Source organism: Schistocerca americana, chromosome 5 (assembly GCF_021461395.2).
Source record: "Schistocerca americana isolate TAMUIC-IGC-003095 chromosome 5, iqSchAmer2.1, whole genome shotgun sequence".
Lineage (NCBI taxonomy): Eukaryota > Metazoa > Arthropoda > Insecta > Orthoptera > Acrididae > Schistocerca > Schistocerca americana.
The window spans coordinates 108453977-108474007 of NC_060123.1; the positions used below are offsets into that span (position 1 = coordinate 108453977).

Below are 20031 nucleotides of genomic sequence, written 5' to 3' on the forward strand. Positions count from 1 at the left end.
TCCACAACTGGACCCACTCTTGCATCTCTTTGTCAGAATGAAACCGACGTCCACGCATGTCTTTCTTTAGGTCACGAAAGACGTGCAATGCACACAGTAGAAGATTCGGTGTGTGTGCTGGTTGTTTAAGTGATATCCGTACAAATCGCTGAAATTCTTCTAGCTCAGAATCAAAATCATTGCGTAGCGCAATGAAGACACTTCGCAGAAACTGCAACGTGCAATAAAGTCAAAACAACCGGGAATGCTGTCGGACGGGATCCTCGCGTTGCACTATAGCATCTGCCTCCAGACTGCCAATCGGACGAAAGGTACGATTCAGTGATTTGGTAGGGAAACACTGCAACATCTTTCGTGCAGCCTGGATCTTTCGCCGTGTGATTTTCTAATCTTAAGCGACCTGAGAAAAGACACTTGTGGACGTCGCTTCCATTCGGACAAGGAAGTGCAAGAGCGGGTGCGGTGGTGGATCCTTCAGCGGCCGACATCGTTCTACGAAACATAAATTGATCGTCTCGTCTCCCATGGGATAAATATATTAACGTGTTTCATGATTACATTTGAATGGAACAATTCCGTGGTACCCTTGTGGCGGGTGTTCGGTTTCCTTTTCACTGCCCCTTACAACATGTAAGCGATACAAGTCCGCACCTGTGGTGGTACGCCACATAACGTGAAAAAATAATGTTAAAAAAGTTCGCAAATATAATAAAACTGACGTCGTAACGAAATAAATATTGTAGCAGAAAAATCACAAAGACTATGTAATCAACTAGTATGATCTGCGAATGTTATTGTAATCTCTGTTCCTTTTGAAAAATGATCGCGTTCACTTTCGTTTTGTTTCTTGGTAGTGTAAGAAGCCATTCTGTGACGAAGCACGAAAACGTGCAAGTTTCATCTAATATTAAGTTCAAATATAATAAAAGAGTCATTATTGTTTTACTGTAACAGATCCTACATTAATGAAGTGAATGACTTAAATGTATTATGCAAATTTTATAGCGGAATATTGGTGCAGAGGTCAACGCCATTGTTCTAAATTATAACGGCCCATATCTTAAATATTTGCCTAATTTTGACAAAAATAAATGTAAAAATAGGAGGATTCTCTTAGTTAGCGGTTCTTCCTCTGAAACAGCAAAAGTGATCTGCTTTTCCAACATATAATCATTCTGAAGTAAGGTGATATCAATAGTTTTGTTTGGATCCCTTCTTAATGGAAATTGAGAGAAATTCCTTAGCGTAGCACCTACACAAAAAAAAAAAAAAAAAAAAAAAGATTACCAATAAGCAACTGCAACAATAATTCAATAATTGCAGCTGCATATGATGTGCAACCTAGAGTGTTGGAGGTGTCATTTACTATAAAACCATCTTGTCGGGCAAGCTAACTGCGAGAAGTACCACAACTGTGTCACTGACGTAAATGAGGTTTCAGTTGTGAAGCTGCCAGAATAATAGTAACTCCTACTTTTCATAACATATAAAAACCAACACAAAAAAAGACCACCATCCACCATGCAAGGAAATGAAAACTGTGCAACGTAACTATGAGCTACAAACTTATTTCTATTGTAGACACGCCGCCGGTTTCATGATTATCTTCAAGATTTCGTGCCTTACCGGATCTTAGCTACGGGTTTCGGGGAGTCATACTTTTATCATCTTATTATCGGTGTATGCCATTATAATTCAGGCAATATTTGCATATTAAGCGTGGTAGGGCGTCAAACGGGTCGACTTGGACCCGCGGAGGCACCACAGGACATTTTAATTTCTGTGTCTATACTTTTACATATAAATTCATAAAACCTTGTGAGCATGACCAGGAAGGATTCGGGATTCACGCTCATTGCAGTGTAAGTTCAAAAACATGAAAGAAATGTTTGTTGCATATGATATTTCAACATTTTTTCGCTTACTATTGGCTGCGTTTATTGCTATAGGCACAGTTTTCTTCAGAAGTATGAGAGTTCCTTCAATGAATTTTGCAAAGCACACAAACCATACCTAGAGGTGTATTAAACTCTGTAAATTATTCAATTAATGAAAAAATGAATCAGGTGTTACATTTTAAACTTCTTATTGAGAAAAAACTAAAATTGTATAGTTACTTATCTCAATTTGCATCACAGTTTATAATGGATTTGGAAAATTCTACAGTTTCATACACCTGTTAGTAAAGTTTATATATGCTGAGCAAAATTCATGGAAGAATCTCTTTTACTTATAAAGCGTATCTGTAGCAAAAAATGCAACCAATATTAAGTGAAAAAATGATGAAATTTCGCATGTAAAAAATTCATGTTGTCTTGTTTTTGAATTTCCACTGCTATGAGTATGAATCCTGAATCATTCTTGGTCATTCTGGCAAAGTAATTCTGTCTGAGAAGCCAGACGGAATTTGACTCCAAAACGATTTGACTCCAAAACGCGTAATTGTGTGACAGCGTTCCTTTACTGCGTATGGGGTTCATCTGAGATCCACGTAGGACATACTAAACGGTTTGGGAAGAGACAAATTTGTAGATATATCGAAGTCATCTAGGCTGAAGAGAGGATTAAGATTGCATAAATGTGGTAGTGGAGGAATGCGATAGCTACCATGGGCCAGCAACTGATTGTACGGATGGAAAGTAATTAAAAAGCATGTATTCAGTTGGTAACGTTAATACACTCGCGCGCCACGGGGGTTAAATATTTATTGAAGCCTTGGGTTCAGAGATAGAGTAAGTGTCGTGTGTCGCCGAGGTGGGACCAGCCAGTGTGAGCACGTCAGGCAGGGGGGCGCCTGAGAACGCGTGGCGGGTTGCCTGCCGTCGCGCTCAAAGGCGGCTCAGCGGCGTAGCAGCCCCTGGCAGCAGGGTAGACCGGGCTTCATTAGCTGCCATCCATCAGGCTCGTCGCAGACAAACAGCGCCCCGCATAAGGCGAAGGCGGTGGCGGCGGCCGCGGCGTGCTGCTCCGCACCGCCGAGCCCTCCATCACGGGGGATTTCGCGCGCGCCGCTCCTGACCTGCACAGATAAGGAGGCGACTTTTTAACTTCCCGCCGCCCGTATTACGCTATAATAGGCTGGGCCTATAAAAAAAGGGGAAGGGTCTCACGTCACGTTAAAAGGGCGCTGCCAGCTAGGTCCCTGCAGATGGAGAGAACTATTGGACAAGGATGGCACGTAACCCATTCGCTGTGACCATAGTCGTATACTCCCTAAGATAGAAGTTGCTTGGGAACAAATAACAGAATAATGCTCATAATAGAACCGTTCACGCAGACGTATAATTGTACACGTTAAGAAGTAAAAAGCTATTCACCACGAAAGAATTATTCAAATGACACGGATATCAACAGATATAATGTACATATACACACAAATAAATAATTAAAACTTTTGAAAAATTGTGTGATTTATTCAAGAAAAACAGCGACACATCTTGTGCACGTCAGTAACGCCTTTTTTTCTCTGTCTCTTATGCAAGCTGTTATTAGACTTGGCATTGACTGATAGGGTCGTTCGATGTCCTCTGAGGGATATTGTGTTAAATTCTGTTCAGACTGCGCGTTAGATAAAACCCCGAGCTGGGGGAACGACCTTTTCCACAACGCTCCTAATCTCCCCAACTGAGGAGAAATCGGGCGATTTTGCTGGCCAAGGTATGATTTGGAAAGCACAAATACAAGCAACAGAACCTTTCCCCGTATGCAAGCGGGCATTATTTTTCTGAAATGTAAGCCGAAGATGGCTTGCCATGAGGGGCAACAAAACAGGGCGTGGAATATTGCCGAGCTATCGCTGTCCTGGAAGATTACCGCGGGTGGCTACCAATGGGTTCCTCCAATGAAAGAAAATGACACCCCAGGCCATTACTCTAAGATGTCGGGCCGAATGTCAGGCGGCAGTGAGGCTGATATCCCACCGCTGTCCAGGGTGTCGCCAGACACTTTTTCGGCCTGGAATTTCATTGCCTCGAATGGTATTATCTTCAACGGTGAATCCAGCTTCGAAATGAAGCCCGATAACGAAAGGAGACGTGTCTGGAGATGTCTCAGGCAACGATGATATATGACCCGAATGTCGGCCGCCATACTGCTTTACAACCAGAAGAGACAGCCATTTCACTGGAAGACGCATTTGGATTTTATCCACGATACCCTTACAACACAGCGATATGTCAAGGATATTCGCCGCCCCGTTTTGATGCCCTTCATCGCGAGCCATCCTGGGCTTATATTTCCGCAAGATAAAGCACGCGGGTACATGGCAAGAGTTACTACTGTTCGTCTTCGTGCTTGCAATACTCTACCTCACCCAACAACATCGCAGTATCCCTGCCCAATTAAAAACGTCTGGAGAATTTTTCATAGGGCCTTCCAAGGCTCGGGATTTTGAACGATCTCCTGCACGAATTGAACAAAATGTGGCGCGATATCTCGCAGGAGGTCATACAGCATCGCTATGAATCAATGCCTAACCGAATAATTGCTTTCATAAGCGCCAGAGGTGAAGCAAAACCTTACTTATTTGCTCAGTTGTCAGTTTATGTGCATCACATCTATCGAACTACGTCCCATTAACGTAATTACTTTTCTTTCTTTGTTTGAGTGTTTTATGTGCCGCCTTCGCGTCGTGCTTCGTCTATTATAGAATTAATTTTCACTCCGCTTGCGGAATATGCACTGGTCTGAAATTTCATGGCCGATTATAGCTTTGTGGTATGCAGAAACTTGAACCACGAACGTTTACGTATAGCCTGAAAGTGTTCTTCTGACTTACCTATGTAGAAACTGCCCGTGACCTGCTCTCTTAGACCTACTTTCCTAGTATTTCTTTCGAACTTTTCAGACTTCACGAAACTTCTCTGCATAGTTTCCGGCACAAGCACTCCTGATGGGAACGATTTATTGGAGAAGAAGCGTAGCCACCGGCTAGGTGTTTGTTTCCAAAATGACATTTCACTCAGCACCAGGGTGTGCACTGATCTTAAATTCCTCTCCTACTTTCGTACGAGTAGAATGGTCGAGAGTCAGAAAAATACTTCCGTTAAAAAATACTGACACCTTTATTGAAACACTAACGTGTTAAAATGAAACGACCAAGAAGGACAAAAGTGAACACATGAGTCACACGCAGTTTATAACACCTCTGAGTCGACGAGCATTGCGCTCTAATTTAAGTATATGGCCGAAAGAGTCCGACTACAGGAATTCTGAAACGAGCCCTGTCGTCCAGGACCGCGTATCACAAAGGGTGCAGATTCACCACGAGATGGGGAAACTCACAGGCATCTATTGTCTATTGAGGCCTAAGTGCTGTAGTGTGCGAGTGAGACAAACGACAACCTACGGCATAGGGAAACCCAGTGGAATCCGTTTGTGGCCGAGGAGACGTAGCAGTGTTAAATATGGCGGACCTAAGATCGGCCATAAAGGGGAACATTTATGAAAACGACTTAATTCTGTGGTAATGCAGGGAATCAAGCGACAGTAATTTTAATCTGTCGTTCTCCATAAATTTTCATTGCGATTCCAATAAAACTTGTATATTGATCATGTATACAGTAGTTTAGGATTTACTGTTAAATTGAAGTTAACAAGTTTTCTAACAAAGACCTGAATGCTAAAATCTGAACGCTGTGGTAGATCTTAACGATCAACATGGCATGTGGAAGCGCATCGTTAAAATGACAGATGTGGCAAATATCAACTTGGTAACTTTATTTGTTTAAAATATATAGTGACTTTAAACTATCAGTATTATCACTTAAGCATTAGATCGTCGTTTCCTCCACACAAAACACAACGAACGATGACAGCATCACACTTTATTTAATCATTAGGTAATAGAATATTTGTAGTAAAGTTTAGTGCTTAATACTTACCTTTGTTCTTTATTTATTTATCAGAAAGCACATTGGTGCAATGCTATTGGCCGTGACATTCAAAGTTAAGAAGGAAATTGTATTGGTTTTATGTAAAAGGATTTAACGTTTCTTACGTAATATATATTATTCTTACTTTATTTAGGACACGAAAGTGGTCAAGCTTTGATTATTTAAATATGTTAAAATGTACAATAATGTAGAATAAGCTGCAGCAAATCAAATGGACGGCTTCAGGAAAGGGAACTGTACTAGTCAGGTGAGCGAGAATGTCAGGCGCGCGGGTAGCGCGGCCTGGGACGAGCAGAGGGACAATGCTGGAGGAGACGTGAAAGCGAACGTTCAGTCTTTCGGTAGGTAGGAAGTGAAACGAATTAGAAAACATCGCGTTGTGTGGTATCGTGGGACTTAGTCTCTGAGTGATGAGCAGCCGCGCGCCTGGTGTGAACTCTAACTTTTCGTGTAGTTAAGGAGGCGCAGTACTGGACTTGCGTTTAGCGATGAGACTGTGAATCATCGAACGGTATCAAATAGATATGCACTCGAGTGTCACAGCAACTCTAAATAAGACCTCTTTCACTATTAGTTTGTTTTCTGAATAAACATTATTCCAACCAAATCGCAACTGTGTGGCCTACGTCGTTTATGGGTCGTTAATGTAATTCCCGATGTTATTATTACTGTTATTATATGTTATGTTAACTTTGCATTTCCCTAACTTGCCATCAGCCAGACAATTTAACCAAAGGGGCACATGTGTCCAATTTAGGGCGATTAACGTGACACGTGCGGCTCATCCCCTAGACGAGTTTGAGCCAAGACATTTCTAAAAGAAAGCTCGCACACCTAAGAGCAACAAGACAGTATGACAAAGTTTTCTAAATAGCGCTTTGTGTCTGATTATGAGTGTCTGATTAGAAGTGAAGCTCCATGCGCTCCAGTAAAAGTCACTATTAAGTCGTGGCATGGGATCAAAGTATGATGCCGGATGTTGTTATGTAATATTTCTTCGTGAAATATGTGTACTAGTGCAGCAAGCAACAAAAGGTTTTTAAGTCAGTATGGTACTCAACAAGTGGCAGACCGATGGTAGCCTCTACATGTTCAATGGGTTACTCGTCGAAACCGTAGTTTTGGAAATTGTACTGAAGTTAGAAGAACGTTGCAGAAACTTTTACCACTCTGGTTAGTTCGTTTGTTGCTCAACTAACCGTCATATTCTCCAGCTGTTTATAATCATATTCTCGGTACAAATAATAATTTAAACTTTCTTTTCCCTTAGCTGATTGAATTAATCGGTATTAATCTTAAAAAGTACGATGTATTCAGAAAAAAAGGTAGCTCAAGTGCGTTCCATTATATCGAACTACTCGAGATGAACGTATGACGTTCACAGAGTCACAAAACCTGCTCCGCTCACTGCCATCGCCTACCACCGTCTAAAGATCGTCACATTCTGACCGAAACCGAAACCACCACGAAAAATGTTCTCAAATATTACTTCGTTTTTAATTTTCTGCGATAGAAACACTTTTGAAACGCTTTTCATTTCTTCTTCCCAGCCGGCCGCTGAGGGCGAGCGGTTCTGGCCACTTGAGTCAGGAACCACGCGACTGCTACGGTCACAGGTTAGAATCCTGCCTCTGGCATGGATGAGTGTTATGTCCTTAGGTTAGTTAGGTTTAAGTAGTTCTAAGTTCTAGGGGACTGATGACCTCAGATGTTATGTCCCATAGTGTTCAGAGCCATTTGAATCTTCTTCCCAGGATTTGGGATGGCGACGTTTCAATTCTATAAAATCTTGTTCTTCAGACGTACCCTTTCGGGACTTTTCTTCAGTGTCATATCATTACTACTTGATTTTGGTACAGGCCTGTTACGGAAGATATATTTCTTCACCTATACCAGTATGCTTCTGACATACTCATTGAATAAATTTTATAATGTAACTTCTACAAAATTCAGTACTTATAGAAAGCTTGTGAAGAGCAAACGGTTTCCTTCCTTTAGGAAACACTAACGTTTGTTGAGTGTTCAGCTCAATAAAAAATACATGTGAACAGATATCTTGCATTACCAGTTTTGATGCTCATCTCTCTGTCCACCTTTACGTACACACTCGCATTCCGGGGGGACGTTCGTTCAAAACCGTATCCAGCCATTCTGATTTAGGTTTCCCGTGATTTCCCTAAATCGCCTAAGGAAAATGCTCAATACGAGCTTGTGCTCCGTCGCTAATGACCATGCTGTCAACGGAACGTTAAACAGTAAACTTATCCTCCTCCTCTTCCTCCTCCTCCTCCTCCTCCTCGAGAGAGAGAGGGAGAAAGAGAGACTGTGAGCATCAACCCGTTCAATCAGCCATGTGATAAGCCAGTACCCAACCACACAGACATAACTGTGTGTACTAACAACAGTGGCGAACATGAAACTGATGTTATTAAGATCAGTAATTGATGCAAATGAAATATAGTCTCAAATTTGCTACTGTGTACATTAGGTGAACATTTACATTGCCTCCACTGTGCTTGCTTTTATAGATGTGTGTCATACCAACGTTTCTACAACATTGCTGGAAGCATCTCATGATATAACGATTAAAGTAAAAATGTATAAAGAACGACCCGCAAAAGAGTTTTAATTTTTTTCTCGCCCTTCTCTGTTCTCAGGACTGGACGCTGCAGATCAAGTATGTGCAGCAGCGCGATGCTGGTCTGTACGAATGCCAAGTGTCGTCACATCCGCCCACGTCTATCTTCATCGACCTCAGAGTAGTGGGTAGGTGTCTGCTTTTTTAAAAAGTGGAAGAGGTAATTAAGTTGTCAGATTCGTCTTACATGACAAGAAAAATCTATACCCATCTTTTACTGTATACTGAGTGTGTGACACTACTATGGACATCTGTAATCCATTAGCAGAGTATCCTGATCTAGTTACTTTCAAGCATATCGGAAACATCCACAGATCTTAAATATTTTAGAAAAATTGACAGTTTTCTGAGTTCCTGTTAATATATCCAACAAACTATGTGAGATTAGTATGGTGTTTGTTCTGTCAGACGTGTCCGAAAGTACACACATATAATTACCCCAATCACAAGTCAAAGAACATTTCTGTGCGGACGTACACATGCGCTCGAACCCAAGTGGAAACAGGTCTTGCCACGAGCATTGAGAGTAATGGGCATGGAGCACTAGTAGTGTGCAGAGTAAGCTGAGAATGTGGATCTGCTGGGGGGTTGCTCGAGATACGTCCCCGCAGCCGAGTCGATTCGTGTCTCCTCGCTGGCTTAGGGCTTGAAGCGCCTGCCTACTAAGCAAGAGATGCTGGGTTCGAATCCATGTCGACCACACAATTTCATCTCTCCCCTTTTATTTCTCTTAACATTCCGTACACATCTGATGTTTGTAAATAATTGAAAATTCATTCTTCGTGGTTGTTATGATCCACCATGGTGTTTGTTCTCTCAGCCATACACATACTAGAAAGAAGAGTTGAGTCTCTTCGTTTACTAAGAGTTCCCCAGTTTTATGACATCACTGTAATCTCATTCCCATTATATCTTAACTCTTAATACTATCACCTTTGTTTCGCTTACCCTTAACCTCCATTCTCTGTCGTGTAGTGTCTTCATCCCATTCAGCAGCATCTGTAACCCTTTCTCATTTGCTCTGGGAATAGTATTATCGTCATAATTTTTCTCACTGATATCCATCATTCCGAACTTTAATTCTACTTCTGAACATACTTTTTATTTACTTCTTTGTTTCTGAGACACCAAGATTGTACAGTAAATACTTCATCGTTGCAAGCATCCTTTGTAATTCAAACATTTTCCTTTTAGCCGTCCATTCTTGTTACTCCTTTTTCTTGCACTTATTATACAGTGTGACGAAGGATGAACGGCTCAGTATTCGGGAATATGACAGGAACGGTCGTTCAGAACAAAATGGTCTAGTAAACACGAATATATTAAGAACTATGGGCAATTGCTTGATAAAAGTGATGTGTTTCACAGTGGCAAACACGAAAAAGTGCTATTAGCTCTTAATGTATGCACTTTGGAGTCGATGTTAACTAGAAACATTTTTTCTTGTATTGGTCCATGCTCCCATCTCGCAAAATGTGGAAAGCGGAGAATGTGCAGTAGAAGCGCTTTGTTTCACAGTATCGAAGATGAAGAAGTGCTCACAGCTCTTAAGGTATGCGTTCTGGATTCCATATTACTATCTATTATTGCTTCGACTGAACGTTACAGTCATCACTCAATACTGACTAATCCTCCTGGGACACCCTATATGGTATCGTATATCCCTATAGGGACTGACTAATTTTATTAGAAATAAAAACTAATTGTACTGTCACACAAAACTGCAAGACCCCCCCCCCACCCGTCCCCATTGGAAAGCCACCCACTTCCTTCTACACTGCACGGCTCGCCCATCAGAGGTTGCCCATCAGAGGTTGTAGTCTTCCCTAGGGAATGGGTGTGTGTAATTGTACTTTGCATAAGTTAGTTACATAGTGCGTAAATTTAGGGACTGATAACCTAGCAGCTTGATCTCAAAAGACCTTAACACAAATTTCCAATTTTTCCTTATACAGTGTCCTAACTTCGCCTCTCCTTATTCCTTCAACACCTGCAACGAACCACACCCCATCTACACCTCCATATGCAAAGCCGAACACCCACCCACCTAAACTGAGCTTACTGTCCCAGTTCGCCCTACTGACCAGCCCATACACCCCAACAATTCAATCCGCCCTCCCCCTATGGTGGAAGACATCAACCAGTTCCTGACCATCGTCCAGAAAACATCCAGCCATTCCAATGCCCACACACTCTCCATCAGATTTCTCTTGCTGCATGCTCCATTTTCCATTTGAATACTTACGCTGCCTACTCCCACAATGAGGCCCACTTTACCTTCACCCACCTAGACACTGTCGTTTAAGCCCCTCTCTCCTCCCCCATTGCTTTCCTCCCCTCCCACCTTCTTGTGCATCAACAGTTTTGTCTCCTCTAACTAAACAGTCGGTCTCTCCCTGCCAACGAATACCTCTTCATATATATCTCTCTCAGCACTCTGTCAACACCTTCATCCTTAATGAAACCTTCCTCCATCCTCACCATGTTGTCCTAAACTCTCCCTATCTCCTTCACCGCACCAACAATCATCTACACCTCGCCTGAGGTGGGGTCCATATTAGTCACCTCTAGCATCTCCCTGTCTGGCCAAAACCGCTGCTCCATGACCCAACTGAACACCTTCTCCTCAGCCACTATTTCCCTCCCTCATCATCACCTATGCCACTATATCTGTTGCACAGCTCCTTTACCCTACGACTTCATTTCCCACGTTGACCACACCTTCTCCACCTATGTCATTGCTGCTGACCTCAACATCGACAGCGGTGACCCTGCCATCCTTTGGTGAAGGCATAAGTTCCCTTACATCCTCCATGGTGACCTTGTTCTTCTCTCACAACACACCTATCCTGAAAGAAACTCCCCCACAGATGTTATCCTTGCTTCCCCCAACCTCCTTGGTCGTATCGCTGCAAATGTCATTGGTCTCATTGGTAGTGACCAACTCCCCATCCTTTTCACCATCTCCTCTGCCTGCGCCTCCCCAAGAGACCAACCCCCCCCCCCCACCCTGCTGCACCTCTGAAGTGCATCCATGATTACCACTGTGCCAACTGGGATACCTACCGGGAACCCATTGCCTCATAGGTCATAAACAAGTGCCTTACCTTTTGGCATCCAATTGACATCAGTCATGTCTCTTACTTCCTATAACAAATCATCACTGATGCTGTGGAGGCCCTTGTTCGTACCAAACTCATCTGCCCTCACCACTCTACTCTTCCTCCACAGGCTGTCCTTCTTCTTTGTGAATCCAGCAGGCTCTACCACTCCTTCCTCCCCACCTTTCACTCGAATACACTCCTACACCATCAGCTATTACAGCGACATTCCCACCACCAGTCCTGACATCACACTCGTCCTCCACTCAAAATGATCATGATGGTGTCACATACTGCCACCTCAAGCAATCCCTCCTACCCTTCTTGGCTGCCCTTGCTAGACTGTACTGCATCCTCCTCTCCACTGGCTTTTACCGTGACCTGTGGAAGACTTCTTGTGTCCTGCTGTTCCCTAAACCAAACAAACCCCCTCTAACACCCCTTCGTATCATCCCATCAGCCTCACCTCCTTGTTCTGTAAAGTCTTCCACTCCATCCTCTCCCACCACATTCATCACCACCTTAATGAGCGCTACCTATTTCCCCTCACCCTGTGAGGCTTTCATCCCTCCAAATCTTCAACCTTACGAATCTCCTTTCCCTCCAACTTAACTCCCATCGCTCCACCATCTTTGTTTCCCTCAATCTCAGAATGCCTACGACCATGCCTGGCATCCCAGGCCCCTCTTCTAATTCCTGACCTATGCTCTCCCCATCAATTTTGTCCATCTCGTTGCTTCCTTCCTCTCCAATCGTCTCTCTTATGGCACTATCCACAGTTCTACCTCCCGTATTTGCTATTAGCACCATATAACCTCCAAAGGTCCCAACATGCCCTCCAAACCTACCCTGAGCAGTTCACCACTTGGTGCAACCAGTGGTTCCTTCGTACTATCCCCTCAAAGACCCAGGCAATCATCATAGCCTGCATCACTGGCTCCTTCCAACTCCAAGATTTTTACCAAACCATTTGTGGTCATCCTATCCACTTCACTCCTACCCTAACATAACTTTGCCTCACAGTTGACTGTCACTTCACCTCAACTCCCCATATCCTCATGATCCAACACAAAACCAACAATAGAATCCACCTCTTGATACTCCTGTCAGACATATTTTTACCATCCTTCACACCTATAATTCCATGATCCACCACATCCTTTGTCTATCCCGCATCACTTAGATGTTCACCCCTCCCAGATTCTATCCAAATCCTAGAACGCCATGCACTCAGCAACATCTTCCATATCCGCCTGCTGCCCCCCCCCCCACAAGGACCCTCAATGACCTTATCCCCATTCCGCGTCTTTCCTTTTTCATCACCCATAGACTCCATCCCTCCCCCTACCCCCCTGGCCCACTTCCTCTCTACTCCAATACAACCTCCAGCACCTACCACTGCCGTATGATGAGCTTCGCCCTGACATCTACACCTTCTACCGACTCTAACCCCAGCTCCCCCCCCCCCCACTCCTCAGTGTTCCGTCTCCACCTCCTCTGCCCTTCCCCTGAGTCGGTTTCCTCCCTCCTACAACCCCTCCCCCTCCTGTGCGCCTTTCTGTGTCTCTGTGCCCCCTCCTGCCTCCTCTTTCTCTTTGTCTCCTGCCCTTCCTGTCTCCTGCCTCTTGGCGCACCCCCTGCCCCCTTTTTCTTCTTCCTCCCACCCTCCAGGCCCCCCACATCTTCCTCCGCTCTTTTTCCCTCCCCTACAGCCTCCCACCCCTCAGCAGGTCCCTACCAGCAGTTTTAATTGATCAAATTTGTCCCATCGTTTACAATAATTTTTAAATGTCTCTCGCTGTGTGTGTTTTCATACTGTGGCCGAATTTTACTAGTATTTGAGTCGAGTTTCTTTAAAGTGCCCCACACATTGCCAGCTGTGATCTCTTAACTTAATGTCGACGTTTTAACTGTCCTCCATTAAATGCCTCGTTTTAGTATATATTTTAACTCCTACTATCCAAATACACTGTGTTTTTTATGCCCCCCATTATCGCATTTTTTATGTATGAGTTCCCCTTTCCAGGAAAAACTGATTTACAATTTCGTAGTCGATCCTGCTCCGGCAGTGTGGTCTTTTTGCTCTCTATGCAGCATAATTATTTTGTACGAACATGAGAAATTACTATGATCACTTGTTGAAGGTTTGGATTGAGACCAAGCACCACTCTGTCCCTTCTACTTTTGCAGAGGCGAGAGCGGAGATCGCGGGGCCGTCGGAGAAGTACCTGAAGCTGGGCAGCGCGCTGCGATTGGTGTGCACGGTCCGGCAGAGCACGGAGCCGCCCGTCTACGTCTTCTGGTACCATAACAACCGCATGGTCAACTACGACGCCGACCGCGGCATCAACGTCACCACCGACCGACCAGCCAAGTCGAGCACGCTGCTGGTGCCCAGCGCCGCGCGCGAGCACTCCGGGAACTACTCGTGCGTGCCCAACGACGCGCAGCCGGCCAGCACCTACGTCCACATACTCAACGGTGAGCCCCGCCACGTTTGGCAACGCCACACTTTCCTTCCATTTTCTCTGTAGGTGTCTAAACTACTCAGTAGTATCAGATTATTAATGCTGTGTGTAATTCATTTTAGAAATTTGAAGTACTTTATGATATCTGAATGAAATCTGATTGGAATGTCGATCAAAACACCTTCAGCCGTTTAAATTTACGGCCGTTATATTATTTGAGCAACCAGTTTCAGCGGTACATTATGCCACCTACAGGCTCTCTGACCGACGTGAAGGAAGAATCCTACCTCTGGTCCAGTCAAAATATTGGCCCATATTCATCGACGGGTATCCGTACATTTTTAACTCGGTGATGCCTTAAAACATCACTTGTCATCCACGTCCGTCAGAGGGCCCGAAGATGGCGTAATGTAACGTTGAAACTTGTTGCTGAAATAAAATAACTGGAAAATTAGATGCCTGACGGTATTTGCTTCAGAAAATTTATACTGAACAGTGGAGGTCCCGCAACCGTCTGTATAAAGATGGGCTCATAAATAAATCAATTTAGGTGTCTTTGAAGCGATCCTCTTCTGGTCATTCAACTAATCGGTCCAGGGAATTGTTTATTCTACTGGTTGTCTTAAAACATTATGTCAGAAACAATGAAAAGTTATTTTTATATCAAAATGTTAGAAATCTTATGATAAAAATATAGGTCTGAAAAACCTTCGTTATAGAGATATGAAGGCATTTATTATTCATATAGCAAAAACAATACATTTACCATTTATGTATAAAAATTGCAGGAAGTGAGCGCCTCATGTTTCCACGCATCCCTTGGCCTGCTTTCCATACTTGTTGCGGAAAACACCTCACATGTTCCATATTTCATCACATCCATTTTGGTTACAGCCTCTGAGAGCAACGAGGACGGGCACAGGAATAGAGTACGTCAAGGATTTTAAGCCTCATGGAAGGAAGATAACAATGTATTCAAATCTGACTATTTAATAGCGCCTGCACTGGATTCCCCTCGGTCAGTCCACCTGGTCTGAAACTGATTATTGAGATACTAGGGAACTATCTGTGTAGAGTAAGGTGGAGCAATGTCATGTAGAACACTTTTTTGGTGAAGGGTGTCAAGTTAAACACCTTTCAGCCGTCAATTTTCAACCTTGTTATATTTGGCAACCAGTTTCATCCTTTTACTACGCCACCTTCAGGCCCATGACTGACTTGTAGGAGGAATTTACCTCGCTTGTGATCAAAACAGGGGCCACAAATACTGCTATTAGTAACTATTTGCTACAGTGAGCACTTCAACTATCACCTGCCGACGCGGCATCATCTGTGAGGCACTGATAACATTCCTTAAATGGAGCGGCCTGCACTGAGTCATGTACTAAATACAATAGAGCACCTTTGGAATGAGTCAGAACGTCGAACTCGCTCTAGATCCCAGTGTCCCAACATCACTACCATCCCTGGTTTTCGCTCTTGAGGAAGAATGGCCTGCCATTCCTGCACAGACAGTCAAATGCATCACTGAAATGTGTCCCCAGTGGAGCATAAGGTGATACAAAGACGAAGGTGAACACACTCCGTACTAATTTCCACTGGTGTATGTCTGCGTACTTTTGTCTGGATAGCTTAACTAGCACAGCGATGTGAATTGGAGACACGTGCAAAGGAAGAGGTAGGTTGGTTGCACATGACGACGAACTGGTGAATGAAATGATAATGTGACCACACGACGTCTTACCGCTAGTCTTGATACCGGTAGTGGGCCCTACAGAATTGTCAAGAGTGTTCTCTTAGCACCTCCGTCGAGAGGGAAACTTTAGAGGTTAGATTCTACCTAGAGGAGTGATGGAGTCTAAATCTAGTGGTGATTCATCCAGCCAGTCATACAGATCACTTGACAATTGTCCTCTTCCTGGTCTTAGTGTCTCAAGTAGCTTATCGACATAGTTACTGTAGCAACCAGATGTGTGGTAAGAATGCCCTCAGTTTCCTTTTGCGTCAGTGCACATGCTCCTAACCCCATGTACAAAGTTTTGGCTTGTATTCTTGCTTCAATCAGAATTCCTATATGTCACAAAATGGAATGCTCGCCATCTGTGAGGCAGCCGTGTGGTAACCATCGTGTGCAAACTGGCGACGGTGAGCTATACACGATCTATAGGCAATAAGTCAGTTTCGAAAGTGACGCCAATATATTACGATAGACCTCTTTGCTCTATGCCATTGGTGTGCCACGAACAACAGCTGGAATTGGGCACTGTGCAGTGACCATCATTTCAATTTTGTCCGTATTACATTCCAGGTGCTTTGGTGGTTAACCACGCAGTGTGATTGGTCCACAGAATGACATACAGCTTGTATGGCTCTCGATAATAGATCATACAAGTTTGTTAGTAATTTTTGCCCGATGTTTAAGTAAGGCTGTTGTGTGGATCGGTCTGCATCTCCGATTGAGTAAGCACTATCGAAGGTTGAAAATGAGGCCACTGCATCTGCCTCCACCACGAAAAGATCATCAATACCCGATTAAATATGGTATTTTCTAGTTCGGTTGCAATTTATGCATTTAAAATGTAGGCCTTTGTGTCACCTACGCGCTTCAGAGGTTTTCTGAAATATAAACATATTTAAAATTTAGGCTTACATACAGCGTCTTTCTGTAATACTGTGCCAAATTTTAACAGGACATAGAGGATGCCTCACTGAACAATTAAAGATAGGGAACCTGGGAGGAGGCATAAGAATAAAAATACATTACTGTGTACTTTTATATTTACGTTAGTTATATTTAACCGCAAATATCCTCACCCACACAATGAAAGTACCTTTTGCATTGTGTCTTAATAAATGTGCTCGAAATGACGGCCATCAACCTCAATGCAAGCGTGTCATCGGCGAACAATATTATAACACACCCTGATAAATATCCGTGGTGTGTTTCGAATCACGTCACAGGTAGCTACAATTCTGGCTACTAATTCCATCTCCGTATCCAATGGGGTCTCATACACAAATGACTATGGATATCCCGATAGTAAATAGGCAAGGGAGTTCAGGTCAGGTGAACTCACAGGTCGTTTAAAACGACCTCCTCTTCCAATCTAACGATCAGGTAATACAGAATTGAGACGGCTGCGTACTTCCACATTGGTGTGAGGCGGTTATCGGTCATATTTAATTCACGTAGTCTCACAAACACACAAGGATACGTTCTCTGACATCTCAGGTAGAACTCTTTGCACGAACCTCAACTACAGGTCGCCATTCAGATGGCCTACAGTATCATGACTTCCTAGTAAACAGGGTCGTCCTCCTTCTTTCCTTGCAGGAAGTAAAGATCTACATATAAAACATAACACAGTATGTGTAAACTTGTACACATATTAGTTGTAAATAAGCTGGAAAACAGTAATGCTAGACAAAGAGTAGAGAAGTACACTTTCATAATCCCCTTACGCTTCATTCTCCGATACCAGGTTCCCTACTTCAAATTGTTCAGTAGAGCATTCTCTATGTCCTGTTGCATTTTTGTACGCTCTTAGAGAGAGGCCATGTTGATGGTCCTCTGATTCATGGCAGCAGCTGGCGGCCGAGACACAAGCAGCAGCAAGGAAGCAACAATTTTTGTCACATTTTATCAGTTCCTAACCAGGAGCGAATTATATAAGTCCATCTGTGTGCTTTTGAAGTTTAGTTTTTGAATTACTGCGTGTTATTCATTAGACACAGTTCTTGCGTTTTCGTCAGAGTCTACTGTAAATTTTCATAATGCGACCCGATCGCCGTTTATTTGTCTGCGTAGCGTAATTTTCCGCAGTGTCTAGTATGGATAGTAATTGTGATTGCTGCGTGCGTGTGCGACCTTAGTAGGTGACGCTTCGCTCTCAGCTCCAGGCGGATACACAGCTTGAGGCTGCAGTGGATGGGCAGCACTGTTGTGGACTGTCTGTGGGGATCCAAAGGACGTCCAACACGACCCACGAGTCCGCCGATCGGTCCGCACAGTAGCCAGCTCGGATACTGAAACTTCCTGGCAGATTAAAACTGTGTGCCCGACAGAGACTCCAACTCGGTACCTTTGCCTTTCACCGGCAAGTGCTCTACCAACTGAACTATCCATGTACGACTCACGCCCCGTCCTCAGAGATTTACTTCTGCCAGAGTCAAGTGCTCTACCAACTGAGCTACTCAAGCTCGACGCACACCTAGTCCTCACTATTTTACTTCTGCCAGTATCTCCTCTCCTACCTTCCAAAAACCAGCGCACACTGCACTGCAGAGTGAAAATCTAATTCTGGAAACATCCTCCAGGCTGTGGCTAAGCCACGTCTCCAGAATATCCTTCCTTCCAGCAGTTCTAGCTCTGCCAGGTTCGCAGGAGACCTTCTGTGAAGGTAGGGGATGAGATACTGGCAGAAGTAAAACTGTGAGAACGGGACGTGAGTCGTGCTTGGGTAGCTCTGTTGGTGGGGCACTTGCCCGTGAGAGGTAAAGGTCACGAGTTCGAGTCTCGGTCCAGCACACAGTTTTAATTTGCCAGGAAGAGGTCCACAACGCTGCAGAGTGAAAATCTCATTCAGCTCGGTTACTGTTTGCATTGAGGAACTACCCATTACCCGTGTTTGAGTCAGAGGTAGTCTCGGGTCGTGCTGACGGCGAAATACTTCAGTTGGGAGGTGAGGGGGGCAATGCAAAACCTCCTAGGTTAGTGTGACAAATAGAGTCCAGGTGATGTCCATGACTGACACTATCCGGTAGCCGGATGCACTCGCTATTCCTGTTTCTGCGGAAATCTCTCAGCCTGCAAGATCCAGACAATCGAAGAGGGTGTGATTATTGATATCTGGCATCTCTTACGTTAGGCGCCTTATGTGGCCTCTTAGGGACATGAATGCCAAGATGGCTAAGAAAGCCAATATGCATAGTGGGAGGAGTCATTCCAGACGTGGAACATGTCCTCCCGAATGCCATGAAGAGCACAGGGCGCAGCAAACTCTAGAAGGTAGCTCACGTCGGTACCAACGATGTATGTCACCTCGGATCAGAAGAGATACTTTCTGCTTACGAACGGCTATCAGTAATGCTAAAAGCTGTCATCCTTACTTTCGAGATGAAAGCAGAGTCCACCATTTGCAGCATAGTCGACAGGACCGATTGCGGACCTCGGATACAGAGCCGAGTGGAGGGTCTGAATCAGAGGATCGGACGATTCTGCGACAGTCTATGTTGAAGAATCCTCTACTTGCGTCATAGGGCAGTGGCGTTTAAGATACAGCTACATAGGTCTGGAGGTCATTACACGCAGGAGGCGGCTTTACGGACAGTTGGCGTGGACTGGTCTTGGAGAAACACATAAAGGACTTCCATCTCAAAGGGCGCAGGTCGAACACTGGCAGAACGTAGATCTAAGAACCATTGGTATAACAGCTGTAAATTGTCGTTACTGTGTTGGGAAAGTACCAGGGCTCCAAGCGCTAATAGAAACCACTGATGCTCACATTCTAAGAGGCACTAAAGCTGAAGGTAAGTTCAGCTGAAATTTTTGCGAAGAACCTAATTGTGTTCAAAAAAACACAGCTGGCGGTGGAGTGTTTCTTGATGTTTAAAGGAGTTTATCTTGTAAAGAAATTGGACAGTTCCTGTTAGTTAGTATTGGTAGAGGTAATTCTTGGCAACCGGAATAGAGTAATAATTGGATGCCTTTACCGACCTCCCAACTCAGATGATAAAGCTGCTGAAAGATTCAAAGAAAACTTAAGTCTAATTTCAATCACTTACCCGACTCATACAATTACAGATTGTTGTGGGTTCCATTTACCCTCGATATGTTGGCGAGAATAAATGTTTAAATATGGAGGTAACCATAAAACATCATCCGAAATTGAGCTAACGGCCCTGTCTTAAAATTATTTCGAACAGTTAAT

The 20031-nt window shown here is 43.9% G+C and overlaps 1 protein-coding gene across 1 annotated transcript in view; it reads left to right on the plus strand.

The window, feature by feature from the left end:
• The window catches only part of LOC124616223 (zwei Ig domain protein zig-8-like), a 254680-nt gene that overhangs the window by 168368 nt on the left and 66281 nt on the right, over positions 1–20031 (plus strand). Inside the window, exons 5-6 of the mRNA XM_047144526.1 lie at positions 8552–8660; positions 13824–14114. Of these exons, the coding sequence (XP_047000482.1) occupies positions 8552–8660; positions 13824–14114 (400 nt within the window). The remainder of the gene's footprint in view (positions 1–8551; positions 8661–13823; positions 14115–20031) is intronic.